This window comes from Gallus gallus, chromosome 1, assembly GCF_016699485.2.
Source record: "Gallus gallus isolate bGalGal1 chromosome 1, bGalGal1.mat.broiler.GRCg7b, whole genome shotgun sequence".
In the NCBI taxonomy this organism is placed as follows: domain Eukaryota; kingdom Metazoa; phylum Chordata; class Aves; order Galliformes; family Phasianidae; genus Gallus; species Gallus gallus.
In genome coordinates, this window is record NC_052532.1 from 99,511,300 (window position 1) to 99,528,435 (window position 17,136).

Consider the following 17,136-nt stretch of genomic DNA (forward strand, 5'->3'; position numbering starts at 1 on the left):
GAAGCGATTAAAAACAGGAGAGCACACAGATGAATTTTAGGGAGAATAAAGCTTCTCCCATCACCCCTTTTTCAGTGCTTTTTCCACTGCAAACCCATCACTATGCAAGTGCAGCTCTACAGTTGTTTCAATAAACATTAGCTAGAATTTTTCAGCACGACTGACCAATACAAGTTCTAAAGAAAGCAGACTATTCTGTTCTACAATGTGCCATTACTGTATTTCAGAATGAGAACACTCAACATCACAGAGAAAGATTCATTTAAAAAAAAAAAACCATCACAAGAGTAATGCAGTATTACAAATTTATTTAGTTTTTTGAAGTCATCTTTTTCGGCATTGAAAATTTCACACATACAAAACAACTTCTATGCATTAAATCCTAAGTATGGATTGTATTATGAAGTGCTGTGCTTTTCCTCTTTTTTTTTTTAAACACCTCATGAAACAAGTTTTTCAGTTATAAATTCGATAAAAATAGGTGATGCACCACCACTTTTTTTTTTTTTTTTTTTTTAACAAGTGAAATTCATCTCTTTGGGAAATAAGGTTTGGGTTCAGTTTTTTTTCCCTCTTAAACATTGTATCATGAAAGATACAGACCTGAAAAAGGATAAACAATCATACACAAGGCGTAAACTTTACACAGAGTAGTTCAGACATTTTATAAAGAGATTTGGAAAAGTATCTAAAATAGCATTATTTAGTACAAAATTTCAATAATAAAATATTGCTCGTAATAAATAAGACTTGAGTTTCATTAATACTGTTCTCCTGTTAAAGCTCTCTTTGATGTAACATGATCAAATCTGATCAAAACTCAGTTTTTTATTCCTCCTCTGTCTGAAGTAGGCAGATTTACTTCTGTATGGAATAGGCAGCTTCAGGTCGTACTTTGTTAGAAACAATTTTATTATTAACAGAACACAAAATTTGGTTCAAGGTTCATGCATCATTATGGGCAAAAACAAACCCAGAATGGGAATAAACCCCATTACAATAGGTTTAAATACCTACAATACTTGCCTGTTTTCTTAAAACCAAAGTGGGATGAGACTTTACACGGATTAGGAATGCAAAGAGCAAGCTGTCTGAGTTTCCTCAAAAGCTTCTAAATAACTGTGCAGCTGTATTTCATGGTTATCAAAGCCACCAGGGACAGTCAGCTCTACAGGGCATATGAGCTGTATCCCCATCATATGGGGACATTTGATTTCATTCCCGCACGTCCCATTTGTAGACATGGCAATTTGGAGCAGTTTTTCAGCAGCTGCTCAATAGCAATATGACGGACATTCAGTTCTGAAGCCAGAGAGTCCTTTTCTTGGACTTGCTGCGTCAGTTCCTCAAACACATCTGCAAGAACATTGATTATTAGGTTAATGCATTTGGTCACCGTACTTTTATTATAGAGTTAACAAGCAGTAGTGAACATAAATATCTGTGCCTTTTTAATAATCAAGTGGGCTCACACACAAGAACATTATTTAGCTCCAGCACAGCCTAGGATATGCATGGTATATTAAACAGAATCACCAGTTATGTTTTAGGGAACCTGAGCCAAGGTGGATCAGTTTGTAAGTTGAAATGAAGCTGAATCCAGTTAAAAAAATAAAAGAAAATGCACATTATGTGCAGGTTTGTGTCACTCAAAAAGGTTACATAATAAAAGCACTCAAGTTTGTGTGTGCAACAAGGTATAAAGAGATTTTTAGTTCAAAACTTATCTGACAGTAAAGCCATCACTATTTTTCTTTAGCAGAAGATTCTTTATTACAAAGCAGTACAAAACCAAAACAAAGAGAACTGAAAGTTTCTCACCCTGGATTTGCTTGAGCAGTTTTTCATTAAGCTGCTTTAACTCTCCAGTAGTCATCGTATTCACTGTAACAATAAAATCGGTTATCACTTCTACAAAAGCAACATGAACACCTCTAAATAGATTGCCTTTTTGTCTTTTTTTTTTGTTTTTGCTTAATTTGCAGCCTAATGATCAATCATTGCAAGACAGTAAATCAGAGGCAGCACTGTTCATTAATAAGATTTAGAGAACTTGAAAAGTGTCTCTTGACATTGACGTAGATTTCTATTCCACAGGAAACTCCTTTCCTCAATATCAAATCAAACACTCAATAGGTATGCCCAGAATCAGAGTTGTTGGTAGATTGCTTGCCCCCTTTTAACACTCCTGCGGGGACTTCCGACACAGCGTAACAGGTTTTCCACACTGACCCCCGCCAAGTACATCTGTTCAGCTAATGGCAAGCAGCCAATATGAAGCAAGTCCTGCTACATTTTTTTCTTTTAAAGTCCATAGGAAATCGCTCCTGGACAGAATTTTCAGTGCAGGACTACATTTGTTACTTAGAAAGTTCTGTGCTTTTGGCATACAGAAATAATGTCTCCATAACATAGAAATAATGTTTCCACAGAGTAACTCAGTGACAACTGATGAAGAAAAACCTCAGTGTGATGCAAGAGAAGACCAACATATAAACGGCTTACTTTTCATTTTCCTGCATTCCATTCTTACTGAGAACTGAAAGACCCTCTGCATCATTCATATGCCCTCCTTATATCTCAGTTTACAACCACACTTCTCATCCTCAGAGAAAACGCGTATTAAACCTCAATGGACAGAATTCTGGAAGTATTCTGTGCAGATCTGATTCAATTGTAGCAAGTGGGGAAGCACTGTCCTCAACCCAGACAAGGCGGGAAGAGGTTGGTGCCACTTCTGTTGGGTGATGACTTGGACAGAATGGCAGAAGCTGATAGAAACTGATGATACTGATCACCAGGATGCTGGTTACAGGACACTGAAACAAACTTTAATACCTTGTAAACCATTCAGTCACCCACCCCACATGGTGCAGCTTGGCAAAACTATCTTGTATGGAGCCTGAGGAAAAAGAAACGTGCTGCAATCACACAGCTTTTGCTCAAGGATTTCTGAATGCAAGAAGTTTTTATGTTATCAAACTCTGTTCTAATGAGGCTGATTTTTACTTACCCCAAAGACTATTTTATTTCCCTAAGGTTTCTCTTCCTACATTTCTCACACCTGGCACTTATGGGGCATTAACTTTATGTTGCCATTGCCAGAGTAAAGAAGTCGGCAGCAACTACAACAGGCAATTTGTTGTTACTCATGACATCAGGCCACTTCACAGGGAAACAGATCCACTTGCCTCCTCTGACAGCCAACTACAGTAATACTCCTTTCAGCTATCAGTAGAACATAAAATTCCTCTCTCACATCTTACTAGCCTTTAAAAGTTAAGACTTCTTAAACTCCATGAAAACCCTGATCTAATATGGTTATCAATAGCTTAATAAATAAATACATAAATAAAATCACAAGAAGTCTTTCCCTCTTTCTACACCCAGCCATAAGAAGTTACTTCCTACTTCGTTGTTTTCTTTAACATTTTATCAGCTGTAGCAAGTAGGTAGGCCCACACATTACCCTTGTGTGTACATCAGGACACATCAGCCCTGATCAGCGTGTGTATCAGGACATATCAGTTATGTCATCTAATGTTGGTATGGAAAGCCTGACTAGACTTTTCTCTAAACTTTAGATAAGCACCAAATCTTCAAATGAGCATCATTCAAGGCAGAAGAGCTAAATACTGCAAAAAGACTACTTATATTATAAAGCAAAAATGCCTTAAAAATGCATTATGTAGTCGTAATAATAGGGGAAAGAAAAATAAATGTTACCATGCTTAAAAGAGCTTTATATTCCCGTGTCTTGAAATCAAAGAGATAAATTCCAAGTGACTAACTGCAGTTAGATAACTCCATAAACCAGGTCAAGCTTTCATAATTCCTCTGTTAACTTCTGCCCTGATGTATTTAATCCCAATTTATGACTCCAGAGGACAGGTGGTCAAACAGCACAGCACATCTGTTTTGATTTATGGCTTTAAGACTACTAATCTATAACAAATGCAACATGAAACATCATACAGCCATTAAAATCTTCTTGTGAATAATAAAGAATAACCAAACTTTGCAAGAATGAGTTTTGTTAGTTTATTAAAAATAGGAGTCTGAAGAAGCTGATCCCAATTTTTATTTATTTTTTAAACAGCATCCCCTTTTCTCACTCTTCTGATATTCTGAATTCTACTGTTGCCTTCTTTTCCCATTATCTAAATTTTCCACTGAACGTTTCATGAGCTTTTCCCATCTTTCTCATGTCTTTTGAAATTCAGAAGCACTTTCCAATTACTTTCTGAAGACTTTTCTAGAGATCACCTTCTATAACAGGAAAATTTATTTTCTGCTGCTTTCAACATCACCACAGTTATCACAAGAATCACCAGGTCTATTCTATAATGTTTGAGATGACGTGGCAGCATGAGGGCCTTCATACTTCCCTATGCTCAAGAAGGAGAAGAAAAATCTAGTGAAGTGTGAACAGAGTCTGCTGCTATAGACAACAATGAACTCTGCGTGCTGCCTCACAGGTCTGCTCTGCTACTTTACCTTTAATTTCTTCTACTGTTTAGAGTGGCTTTGTGCAAAAGGTAACTCAAGACACCTGACATGCTGGTTTCAAGCGTTCAGTAATCAATGATGGTTATTTTCAGGAGTTTAGTAATTGGCACAAGCAGAACTGTTTGACTAACATAATAAAGATTCACAGCAATTAACTGTAACAGTAACTTCTTGCGTAAATTAAACGTGCCCTGTATCACTTTGGAGCATAACTAACAGAAAAGTTAAAAAACAAACACAAAAATATCCAAACTAACAGACAGCTTTCCCCCGCCCCCATCTGCTTAGCTATGCAGTCACTTTATTCACAGATTTTACAGAGACTCCAAACCGTTAAAAGCTGCATTTCAGGCTGTGAATTATTGCCCTGTGGGAACACTAAGTGATCAACATATTTCAGAGGGTGCCCCTTGCTCGCTATGTTGCATTTAAATGAAAATACACTTACATTCTTCCCTGCTGTAATGAGGATGCCTTCTGTGAGCACTGGTGAGTGAATCACTTTCAGCTTTTTCAGTTTTCTGGGCTTGGCTGTGATTAGACCACAAGACACTGCTGCAGCAGAATGTAGCACCTGTTTCTTGTAACATACCAAGTCTGAAATCAGTGGGTTCGCTTTGTTCTAACAGACTTTGCGAGCAGTTTGAGATGCTTCCAGAATTTCCATCTATCCATTTTGCAGAGTATCTAGGTACTGGAGAGTCAAACTGTGGGAGCAATTTTCTATCAGTCTGTCTCAAGTTAAAAAGCGGGTGTTGGGATGTTTTCGAGCTTTCAGTATCAGAGTCTATATCCTTGTTTTGTGCATACTGTATGATCCAGTTAATTTTTTTGCTCAAGATACTTTTTACTTCTGCATATGGGCTTCTAGAGAGCTTTGTACGTGGGCAGTCCTGATTTGCAATTAAGTGGAATTTTTCAAAGCAGTCTCTGTGTCCCCTTAAAGATCTTGTATGTAGAAGATCTGACTTTGGTACTCCTGCAAAGACACAATAAAAATGAAGAGTTTAATTACTGTATATTCAGATTTTTTTTTCCAAGTCTCTACTTGTAAGCAAGAAAATAAACTGTTAACTGATGCTTCCATAACAACGGTCTAATCACCGATGTAAAGCAGGATACGTGATAGTCTAAAATGATCTCAAATTCTACTCAGTCTCAAATCCTTCACACACAAAGTATTTTGCACACAGTGATCTCTAGTGCAGGACTTGAAGATTACCTCCACATGCCTCTCGTGCAATAACAGAGATGAAGCAAGCCACCAACTCCATATACATATTGCATGAAAGCTATACAGACATACAATCTGTCCCAAATGATTCCAAGTACACATCAGACATTTCTTTGGACCAATACTGAAGAACATCCTGATAACAGCCACTTGTGCCCTCATCTTCTACACATAATGTTTTAAGCCATCTGCTTGGATACTGCAGTGTGCAGGTTTCTATCAGTCAAGGGGTCAAACATAATGTAGACTTCAGTCATAGTTTGTTATTTTGCATTACTACAAGCCTGTAGCTGAGCTAGAGAAATGAGTTCTAACACTGCCAACACTCACCAACATTAAATCATCCTGAAATTAATTTTATATAATATGGTTACTCATTCTCTTTGATTGTCCTCTCTTAAAGACTACTCAAATAGCCACAGCAAGTAACCTACTCAAACATCAAAGAAATTAATAGTGATTAACATGATACAAAGGAACACAATCTGTGAAGACTGACAGTTCGTAAGTTAAGACAGATGGCATGAGAAATAACTATTTCATTAAGTGAATAACACTCCAGTACCAAATTACTTTCTGCAGCTTCAGCAGATATCTTTTTATTCAGACTCACACCTACGCAGTAGATTCAAAACCCAAGCCTAGAATATTGAGCAGTTAGACTTTTATCTCCATCAAATACGCTACTTGGGAGATTCCCAACATTAATAAAAAAAAAAAAATCTGTAACGCAAGTCCCTGATTACAGACAATCAAAAGCTTGCCTGTGAACCACTGGCTGTAAATGCTCAATGCTCACTGAAGTCAAAATATTTACAATCAACACATGAAAATATAATTTGATCTTTAAAGCTAGGCGAGCTGCCACCATTTTACTCCTTAGCACATAAAAAAAAAGATATACAGAAGTGATGCAGATAGAGAAAAACCATGAAATGCAACAAGATGTGATAAGTGACTTTAAAGAGAAATTAGTGAAAAGCTACACGTTACAACAATTCTCAATTTTATTCAACATCATCTTAAATTCTTATGGTAAACTAAGCCCACCCCATCCCAAACACTTAAATGATAACTTGTGTTAAGTTTGTATGAGTGCACATACAATTTATGGGGCAAAATGACAAAACAAAAATGATGCTTTATCCTCAGCAGCAGTGGATAAAGGTGAAGCCATGAGAACAGACACTGCCGCTGTCCAGGAACTAAGTATTAAAACAAACCCTAGCCAGAGGCAGCTTTTAAGAAAGAAGTTCCCCAGTAAAGTACAGAGACAGATATCCTCTTCTCAGGTATTAAATCAAGATTCTTACCCAGCACCTCAAAATATCTCTTTCAATCTCTTCCAGCAAATAAATGTCCACTAACTTAAGGTTGACATGGTCTGCTTGCAGTGGCTATTTCCCCCTCTCTGTCTCTACAGAGACATTAAAAGCAAACAAAAATAAGCACAAAGTGCTATTTTCTAATAGCACTTCTTCTAATGCAAAGAAGGAAAGGCAAGACATTTGTCTTCATGGCTTACTAACATAATTAAAATATAACAAGTCTGCTTAACGCACCTAATATAACGTAAACTCTGAAATCTTCATCCAGGAACAACACCTTCAATTAAACTTGTACCTTCACAACATTTCCAAGCCTACAAAAACTAGGACTAATCCTTTTCAATGCTATTTGTTTTACCCATTTTTTCCCCTTGTAGATTTCTTCCCCTTTTTAAAATTAGAGAAAACTTCAATAGACCGGCAGGAAAAGAAAACAGTCTTGCGCAATTCCCCATACAATAGCTTTGAGGAGTTCACCTAACAATTTCATTTAAGTTGAAAAATGAAGCCACTGTCTTCTGATGACAGGACAGAGCAACTCTGTCTAAAGCAAATACTTAAGATTTGGCAAAAAGGAGGAGAAGGAACTCAAGAAGGCACAGTTAACAAGGTCTGGAATACAGTTTTTTTGCACTGTATTCTGGCTTTTCACACGTACTGCCACATGCAATGCTTCTGGGACACCACTCTTCTCACCACTCAAAACTAATAATAAAAAAAATAATCAAACACAACTGCCAAATTTTCACTTCTTCCCACTCTTCCCTACATCTTCGCCAGACCTGGAAAACTGGAGTAAGAACTACCACAGTTTCTATTAAAAACAGAAACACAGAACAATGGAAATTAAAAAATAGATAATAAGTACCCAAAAGCACATTTGCACTTATAGACAAGCACAGATAAACCCAAGATTTCCCAAATACCGTTTATGAAGCCAAATACACACAAGCTCTTTGATCCTAAAATATTTTACTGGGATACTAATAGTACAGAAATATCTCTGTAAACATTCTGATAAATAAGTCAAATGCAGATGTGGAAAACACTCAAGTTTGAACAAAGCGTGCTGCACTACACAGGATTTTCATAGAGGTCTGAATAGAGTTATCCAAGCACATTTATTTGGAGGTTGACCCTTCAGAAGACAAAGGCAGAGAATCGCAATCTGGATTACATGCTGACAAACCTGAGAAAATTCTACTTGAAAGCGTATAAAAAAATCCTAGGGTAGAAATGCAGCTGGCTAAGAGACATGCATCAGGTTCCATGGTTCACACATTTAATCTTCACCGTACATGTTAAACACTCACCTATTTCTGCAAATCTGGCATTCAGCAAGATAGAACACTACTGCATGAATAAAACAACAGAAAAAAAAAACCCAAACAAACAAAAAACCCAAGATCACTGAAAATCTCAGCATTCTTTACTGGTTGAACCATTTTCTAGGCAGGACCTCTTTTTTCCCAGAGGATATAAGACTACACAAAGCAGAAAAAACAGAAGTATCAGTCATACAGAAGAAGGGAAAGTGGATGATGAATTTATAAGGGCCCATCTGATTTTCATGTCTTAGTCATGAGCTTAAAGTAATTGAATTTTCTTTCCTACTGATAAGGTTATCTTTCAGAAGAGTTCTGAGTGTTGTTAACTTTCCCACTCCACAGGCATGCTGCTCAACAAAACAAATCTATTTTATCAGAATTCAGTAATAACCATTGCTAATTTCAGGTGCACCTATTAAAGAAGGAAAAAAGCTTACTTCAAAATGATACTATTTATCAGCCATAGGATATTAGCCATGATGCCAATATTTCTGAAGAATGAACAAATTATTACAAAACACAGTCTACAGGAATAGAATTCCCATCCCACACCAAAATGTATAGCCAACCTCCTCTCTTGCCACACCAGAATAACAAAACAGATCTATCCAGGTACTCTTCAAAACAGTAAGGAAAAGAAATCATACAAAAGTGGTTTAAAAGATGCCTTCAAACTAGCAGAATTGCTTAAGCTTTCACATATCGATTTAGTCTTAGAAAAGTTACTTTATTCAACACAAAAACAAAGTAAGACCTCAGTACTCTGCAACAAGCAATACCATAGTTTGGAGGTATAGCTATTGTCTATCAGTTAGTTTTGTGGCATTTCAGCTCTGACTCAATGCTCCTGTTTGAGGCCTCAACCTTTTTAGCTTTTGGCTGGTCTTTCAGGTCAGCAAACACAGAACCATCAATGTTTTTGGGTTGTTTCTTTTTTTTGCCATATCTGTAGGGATGCGTACGTTTGTTCCTCTGTCTTACTTTCCAAGAACAGGATTAAAGACTATGTTCAATTATGTTCTGTCACTCACACTTGTTTTATCAGAGAAAGAAAAAAATGGTCTAAAAACCCAACATTTCCAGAGCTGGAAAGTTTTACCTGAGGCCAGAGTCTGTGGGAGGGGTTACATCTAGAAGACCGTATCTAAGTAATTTAAGATAGATGCCATCAGGAAGCAAGATCACGCAATAGATGACTATTCATAGGAGATTCATAGGAGGATGCCAGACCTCAAGACAAATAATAAAAGAATGTGTTTACCATCAATTTCTGACTCCAACAACCTGTGAAATATGAGTAGTACATATCACCTTTCTCAGCAATACTATTTGTATGCTCAGCACTTTCAAGAACAGAAGAGACTACGTAAGAACTCATTTAAGAGATAAGCATTTCAGCCAAAAATGGAGTATTTCGATTTGTAAGCTAAGCAAGAAAAAAAAGAAGTCTTCCTCCATGCCAGAATAATTCTCAACACCGAGTTCTAATCCACTCCTGCAAAATAATTTTGTAAATAAATTTGTAATCATACAATATATGAAACAGCATACATTTTTCTAACTTCCAGTCATTCTTAAGAGCAAACTAGCAATGAAGAGGGAGAACATCAACTGCAAAACTAAGTGCGTAATAAAATTCTATCAACTCTAAGTTATCTGCACTAGAAAATAAATCAGTTTGCATCAAATTAAAGTTTTCTTTTGAAGGGATGAAGCCTACAAATACTTAATTCTGTCCTTGCAACCGGCGCATCTAGAACAACTATGTGACTAACTATGCATAACTCTTCTTCATAATAAGATACAGCATGAAATTCAAATGTTTGCTCACATTTATAAATGAGGCTGGCTAGAACAATAGTTTTATTTGGAGGTAACTATAATAAACAAGTTCAATTCAAGAAGAATGCTCTTGAACAGAGAGACTACTTCACCATTCCTTCACAAACATTTTCATTAAAACAGATTATTAGCCTGCTTGTTTATCTCCCCGTGTTTGTTGCTGTTGTTTGTAAATACTCCTTAGTCAATCTTGCAACTCCATGTTAAAGGAGAGCCTGAATTCCATTCTTAGCAATTTATAATGCGATGCTGGAAACAAATTGATTTTGCAGCAGTGAATAGCCTCAGCCCAAGCAGTTGAAGACGAAAAACAAACAAAAAACCCCACAGAATTTAAGATGGAATTAATTGAAATGAACACGGATAGTTCTAGACAAAGTTAATTGTTCCAAGTTTGTTCTTTAACACTGCTTAATTAAAGCCACATTAAAATTGTTCTCTAAAATTGCTTAGAGAATTTACAAATACTTTTGGGTAAGATTTATATCTGACCGTAACGAAAGGAAAACTGCAAAATGCCAGTGGCTGTCATACATGAAATTACGGAATTGGTATGAAGGACATATGGTTATTAAGGGTAGCAAAATAAGAAATGCACTTTATAATGCAGATTTGTACAGCCCTGGCAAAGTGGATGAAATGGATGATTGAATTATAGCACCTTTAGTTTTTGCTGGTTGGAGACTGCCTTCACAGCCATTGAAAAAATGTGTTTCAGGCACAATCCACTTCATCCTAAGTAGTTACCTCTAGAAATGTTTGTGATGAGCACATACACCTTTTCCTGCAATCCTGTAAGTAAGTAAGAGCATGTGAAGAGTTTCAGTCTGTGGCTGCCTACTTTAAGAGCTCTGGCTTCAACTACAAGCTCTGAAACATTCCAGCTGCTGCTTTCCTCAACTGTACTCCCTGTCTGCATACAGTACTGCTCTTGAAACACAGATGCTTAAGCAGCCTCTAAATAACTGCACCTCCATTCAAAACACTAACATCAGACAAGCTCAGTTTTGATTTGTCTTGTGTGCAGGGCTAAGACCTGCAGCACAGAAGGAAGTGCTTCAAGACATTACATGTTCACGTCTATCCAGTAGTCAGATCATTCAGACTGCTAAAAGAAGAGGGTTCTTACCCCAAGACCCCTTCAAAATACATTAAACAAAACCAGCCCATGACTACCTATGACAGCATGTCACCTTCTCATCTAAATGACTAGGGGGTGGAGGAAAACTGTTATTCTTAGTTGCACAACTCTGCCAACACTGAGAAACGTGATCATTAGAGACTTATCTCCAACATATCTGCGTGACAAAATTTAAAGCCAAGTGCTACTTTCTAAGTATATTCATGCAATTTCACTGCAGAATTAAATCTTCTCATTTACTAGATTAGCTGGAAGGAAAAATGTCAGTGCTATTTATTCATTAACTTCCAAAATGAAACAAATGGTAGATATTATCTTGTTTGCAAATTAAAATCTCTCTTCACTTTCATTTGATAAAGCCAGTGCATTCCATACATCAGGTGGGGACACAAAACCTCCTACCAGATTTCTATCAGCTTGCTTATATTTTTCCATACAGCAAACGTATCCCATATAAGGTAGAACACAGATCCAATTGAGTCTTCCAACAAATTTCCAAATTTCATGTTCTCTAGAAAAGATTTTACTACTGTATTAGATGAACCAATGAATCCTGCTGAAAACTTTATCACAGGAACCACCATGTTAGAGGTGTCTCACATTTCCTAAGGAAACACTAATCAGATCACCTAGAAGAAAATAGACATGAGACAGCATTTCTGTATTCTGGATAACACCACATCAGTAGCATTATTAACCATTCAAGTCACTTGCTTACGTATACAAACTTCCCTAGCTTAAAGACTTCAAAAATACAGTTTCAGAACTAGCCAAACAGCTCAACTTACTCAGCAATACTTATATGACACTTCACGGATTAAGAATACCATCTCCGAATGTGTTTGGACTTGAATTCATAGTTAAGAGGTTTACTGGAAGCTGCAGCTAGTTCTACAAGTCCATTCAAGTTTGCAGAAATGAGTCATACCCCTGGACTGAAAGCACAACCTTAACACAAGATTTCATCCGTCTGCCCCAAAGGACAATGATGAAAGTTCTTAGCTTTTGTTGTCAGAATAATGCATTTCAGTTCCTGTTATTTTATTAACATTGAGGAAAAAAAAAAAAAAAGGATGTGTAATATTTTGGAACAGAATGAAAGTAGAATAGTTTCCAACCTTTTCAGCTACACCTTACAACCTGTTTCATTTCAGTGAGATTTTCTTCTGAAAAGAATAAAAGGACAAAAAGTGAACCTTTTAAGAATGAAACCCAATTTTTCAAAGATGAATGCAGAGAACACAGAATAAGGATATTATACAAGATCTTATAGACCTTAGCAGGAAAACAAAACAACAACTAAAAAAAACCAAACAAACCAAGAGATCAGTTTATAGCATCTTGAAACTATGATGCACTAAATCTCATGCTGAAATTGCCTGAAATACTCAGTCTATCTGCACTTTGAAGGACCACGGAAATATAACTAGGCTTAACATTAATCAATATAATTACTGGGTTACCTATTCCTCCACCCCCACGTTCACATTAGAAGGCCTGCAATACAGATTTAGGTTTCAACTCCCAACGTTTACCATTCAGCTGCTGTTCAACTCTAAACAGAAAGGGAAGCAAGTTTTCAATTAACAGCACCAGACAAGCAAATCCGTAAGTAAAAATCAGTTCTATCAGATCTTCCCACCTACTACACACTCTTGAATTTCAGAAGTCTAACACACTTTAAAACAATTCTGCGTTAAGATATGCCAGCATAAAAACAGGGTAAGATACACATACCACCCATGACAAATATTAAAAACTGAACTGTGATTACTATAAGTTTGAAACCATAAATGAAAAGATTCCTGAGAAACAACTCGTCTCCAACTAACACACACTGTCTTATTTCCTGACTTACGCAATCGTTACATGTGAAAAAACACTTCCTGTTTCAATCACAGATTACTAACATTGCACCTACTCAAAACCAAGGCAGTACACAACAATCTCTGACCTCCACTTTGCCTTACAGAAGGCATACAAAAGGTAAACGTCAAATCCCAGCAGACCCGCAGCACCTACATACTCTAAATCCTACCTAGAACTCTGAAACTGCTATACAGGACCAGTTTAGTTTCCCAAAGCATTGTTATTGCAGCTTTGAATTTCATATTTAAGTACTTTAAAACTTAAGCATCACATTAACAAACTAACACGTTAAATCACCCGACAACGATCCTTAAGACACAAGCTAGTTCGGGAATAAACGAAGCATTTACAGGTAGCTTAGTCCACTCAGCTTCTCCAGAAGGAATACTCAAACCAGCTAAGCAGACAGGGAAAGCATGACAGACAAGAATACTGTCCTTCCGTCCACCCTCATTTAGGCTGAAGACCAGCAAAAGCACGGTTAACCTCTCTTCTACATTAAGTTCTCCCTGTTCCTCAAGAAAAGTTGACAACATAATAGGAGAAAGTTTAAACCTGCATCTTGGCTTTTTGTTTATTCTGTATGTCTGTTTGCCCTTTTCTCCTTGTTTTGCTACAAAAAAAAAAAAAGTTCCCTTCCAGGAAACTGTCAGAGAAATCGACCCTATTATCCATATCCACTCCTGAATAAATTCAGTGATAGACACTGATATGACAGCATAAATAATGTTTTTCTTGTTCAGTAATTCAGCAATTATATAGCTAAGGCAGATGAAGTATATAGTATATACGAAGGCAGTCTTCCGTATAAAATGACTGGAAAAAGAACTCGAATATTTATTTCAATCATGCATCATTATCAATCTACTGTCCAAACAAAGCTATATAAAAACAAACATCAGGCAGCTGAAGGCTGAGACCCATAACAATATTGAGGCAGGAAGATGTGCATTGAGTCATTAAAGATTTGGGGTGTTCCCAGTTTTACTTCTTTCTAGCTATTCATCCTCCTCAACTGTGATGATCAAGAACACTACCACCTACACAAACTTTCACAGCTGCTGAATTCACAGATGTGAAGACACACAGAATCACCAATACTCATCTAATACGTGCACCTAGCTGTGACTTTCCTACAATAGTTTTTCTACAATTTTCTGTACAATAAGCTTTGTTTACGTACCTTTGACAAAGTCTGCTCTGGGCAGCTTAAGTTTTAGGCTAGGTCATTTTCACGTGCCTGGATTTACAACTGACAGCTTTGAGGAAAGCGATGCTGGCAGGAATGAAATCAGTGAGAAAGTTCCGTTTCCATTAAAGCATTACAATACTACACCATTTTAAACAAGGAAATTGGGAAAAACACTTCCAGAATTTCACACATAAAAGTTGCTATGGGCTGCTGCAAACAGTGGAATATGTAGGCATCCTGCAAGATGCTCAGCTGTGACTATGTCACAGAGGGAGAAGTTATGTGTGCACATCAATGCTAAAATGGAGCAATCCTTAAGCGCTGCCCTAGCTGTTGCATGAACATCTATAACAGCCTATTTCACTTAAAATTATAACTGAACAAAATGAGACTTCTGCACGTGTTTTAACTGCTTGGATTTTAAAATATGATTTTAAATTAGAAGAAACTATCAGCAAAAATGACCCATACTTGTATGCGTAGGATAGTACATTTACAGAGCTTACATAACTTTGAGTTGATTCTGTACAACAAGCAGTTATCAGTCTGTGAAAACTTAAGTTGCAAGTTGATAAAAAAACATCCAGTATAATATCCTGAGTTAGTGAATTATCCATTTCATTCCCTATCCAGAACTGTTAGAAAATTGCTGTTCCATACATATATATAATCATAGTCTTTGTCATAGGAAAATACAGGAGATGAAAGCAACAGATATGCCAGAAGTAGGAGGGAAATGGTATAGAATATGGTAAAGAATCAGCTTATATATTGGGTCAGCTAAAAATTCTGATAGAGACAATTTTTGAAGTCATTTACACAGGCAGTGCTCCACTCCCTATTAAAGTAACATCAAATAGGGCACAGAAGATAGAATTATCAGAAAATGAGGTACTTTCTACGCTGCAATAATCAAGATATTAACACTTTTATACTGCTATGCAGAAGGAAAAAAAAAAAAAAAGCAATATAATGGCCTTACACTCCTGAGATTCAGAATAAGCAACAAGACCACTGGGTGCAATGCTCATAGATCACAGCACCCTGCCATCAGAGTTGGGTGTAAAAAGTTTCAGTGTGTTCACATATATCAAACAAACTGAATCTTACTCTCACCAAAAAACAGGAACATTCGTGTAACAGCTTTAAAGTCTTCACAGTCAACTGACCTCAGAAGTTTAGATTGGCCTAGGAGGTCACATGCCTGCAGCAATGGCAAATACCATTTTCGGTAAGTGGAATACCCCCCCCCCAAAAAAAATCAAGGAATAGTGCTCATGCTTAAGAAAAAAAATGTAAGAGTTTACTTGATTCAAAAAAGTGAAATCTCTTATCTACCCAAAGTAACATGATAAATTAATTCAATAAACAAGGCTTGAACTTGTAAAACTGTACAGAAAAACATTTTACTGAACCCGTGTAATTTTGGAGGCCAGAAACAATGCTTACAAGGCCAGCCTCTTGAAAATGGCCAGAGCTCTTACTTCACAGTTCGTAAACTGTAGGGAAGTGCTTTAGCAGTGGGTTGGACAAGACAATCCCCAGAGGTCCCTCCCAACCCCTACGGCTCTGTGATTCCACGTGAAACTTCAAGGTGCTGCGATGGTGAATCTGGTTTTATCACGTCGCACGTATCATGAAAGCACACACCAAAACTCTGACAATTTTTGTCAAACACTGATCTGCTTCCAAGAAAATCATGCGATGGGATTCACAGCTGAACTGAGTTCTATCTGTAGTCCCTCTACCACTGACTGAAGCGCCGAGGGAAGGCCGAACACACACGGTGCTTTCCACCTGAACTGACGTCAGAGGTCTGCGGAAGCTGCTGAAACCTGATCACATCTTCGCAAGTGTTATTTTAGAAAGCCTCAAAAACCTACTGTTACCAGGAAGGAACCAAATTTGGTCAGCAAGAAAACTTCTAGCGCACAACTTTTGGAAGCTCTGTGAGAGCTTTTCAACGAGCTCCATCTGTACCCAGCTCCACACAGGGTGTCCCGCCAGCACAGCGGTGCGATAGGAGCCCCTTTAACACCATACCTTCGATGTTCAGCTCGAAGCAGATGTGGCAGAACGAGAGCGTCTCCTTCTCTGTGCCGAGCTTGCAGACGCTGCACACGTTGTCATCGTCCAGGTCGATGTTGACGAACTGCTCCTCGTTCATCGTGCCCTGAGAGAGGAGGGAACAAGGCGCAAGATTGTTACTCCAAGCACCCCCGCAACATCCCCGTAGTGCTCCCATAAGCCCGGCCGCATGTGGGGCAGGACCGTTTCGTCCCGGCCAAGTTTCCTTCTTAGAGTAGGAGAAGCGGAGCAGCGGGCAGGGGCGGGAGGCGGCCACACCGCACGGCGTTCCCCGAGCCTCGGCAGAACGAGCCCCTATTGCCGCCCCCCCGCGACCCTGCGCACCCCTTCCTCCTTCCTCGCAGCTCTGTTCCGTCCCTCTGCCCCCAGCTCAAGCTCCTCCCGCCCCCCGTGCCCAGCACATCGCCGCCGAGCCCAAAACCGCCGTCGCCACCGCGCCGTCCCCCCAGCGCACCCCTCGCCGTGCTGTACCACCAACCGCACCGCGCTCCACTATTGTTCGTCGGAGAGCGCAGCCGGAGCTCGGCGCCAGCACCGCCCTCCGCTTCCGGCCGAGACCACAGCGCCGGCGGGACGGGGGGAGGCTGCGCCGGGCCAGGCGAGCT

The 17,136-nt window shown here is 38.3% G+C and overlaps 1 protein-coding gene across 3 annotated transcripts; it reads right to left on the reverse strand.

The window, feature by feature from the left end:
* Positions 1 to 291: 291 nt before the first annotated feature.
* C21orf91 (C21orf91 homolog) lies at positions 292 to 17,061 on the reverse strand. Of its 3 annotated transcripts, none has more exons than XM_015295763.4 (5): positions 17,015 to 17,061; positions 16,487 to 16,616; positions 4,958 to 5,488; positions 1,822 to 1,884; positions 292 to 1,356 (listed from the first exon to the last, which is right to left on the reverse strand). In XM_015295763.4, exons 2-5 carry the CDS (start codon positions 16,608 to 16,610, stop codon positions 1,196 to 1,198), a joined length of 879 nt encoding a protein of 292 aa, XP_015151249.1. In that variant the 5' UTR covers positions 16,611 to 16,616; positions 17,015 to 17,061; the 3' UTR covers positions 292 to 1,195.
* Between the last annotated feature and the right edge of the window lie 75 nt (positions 17,062 to 17,136).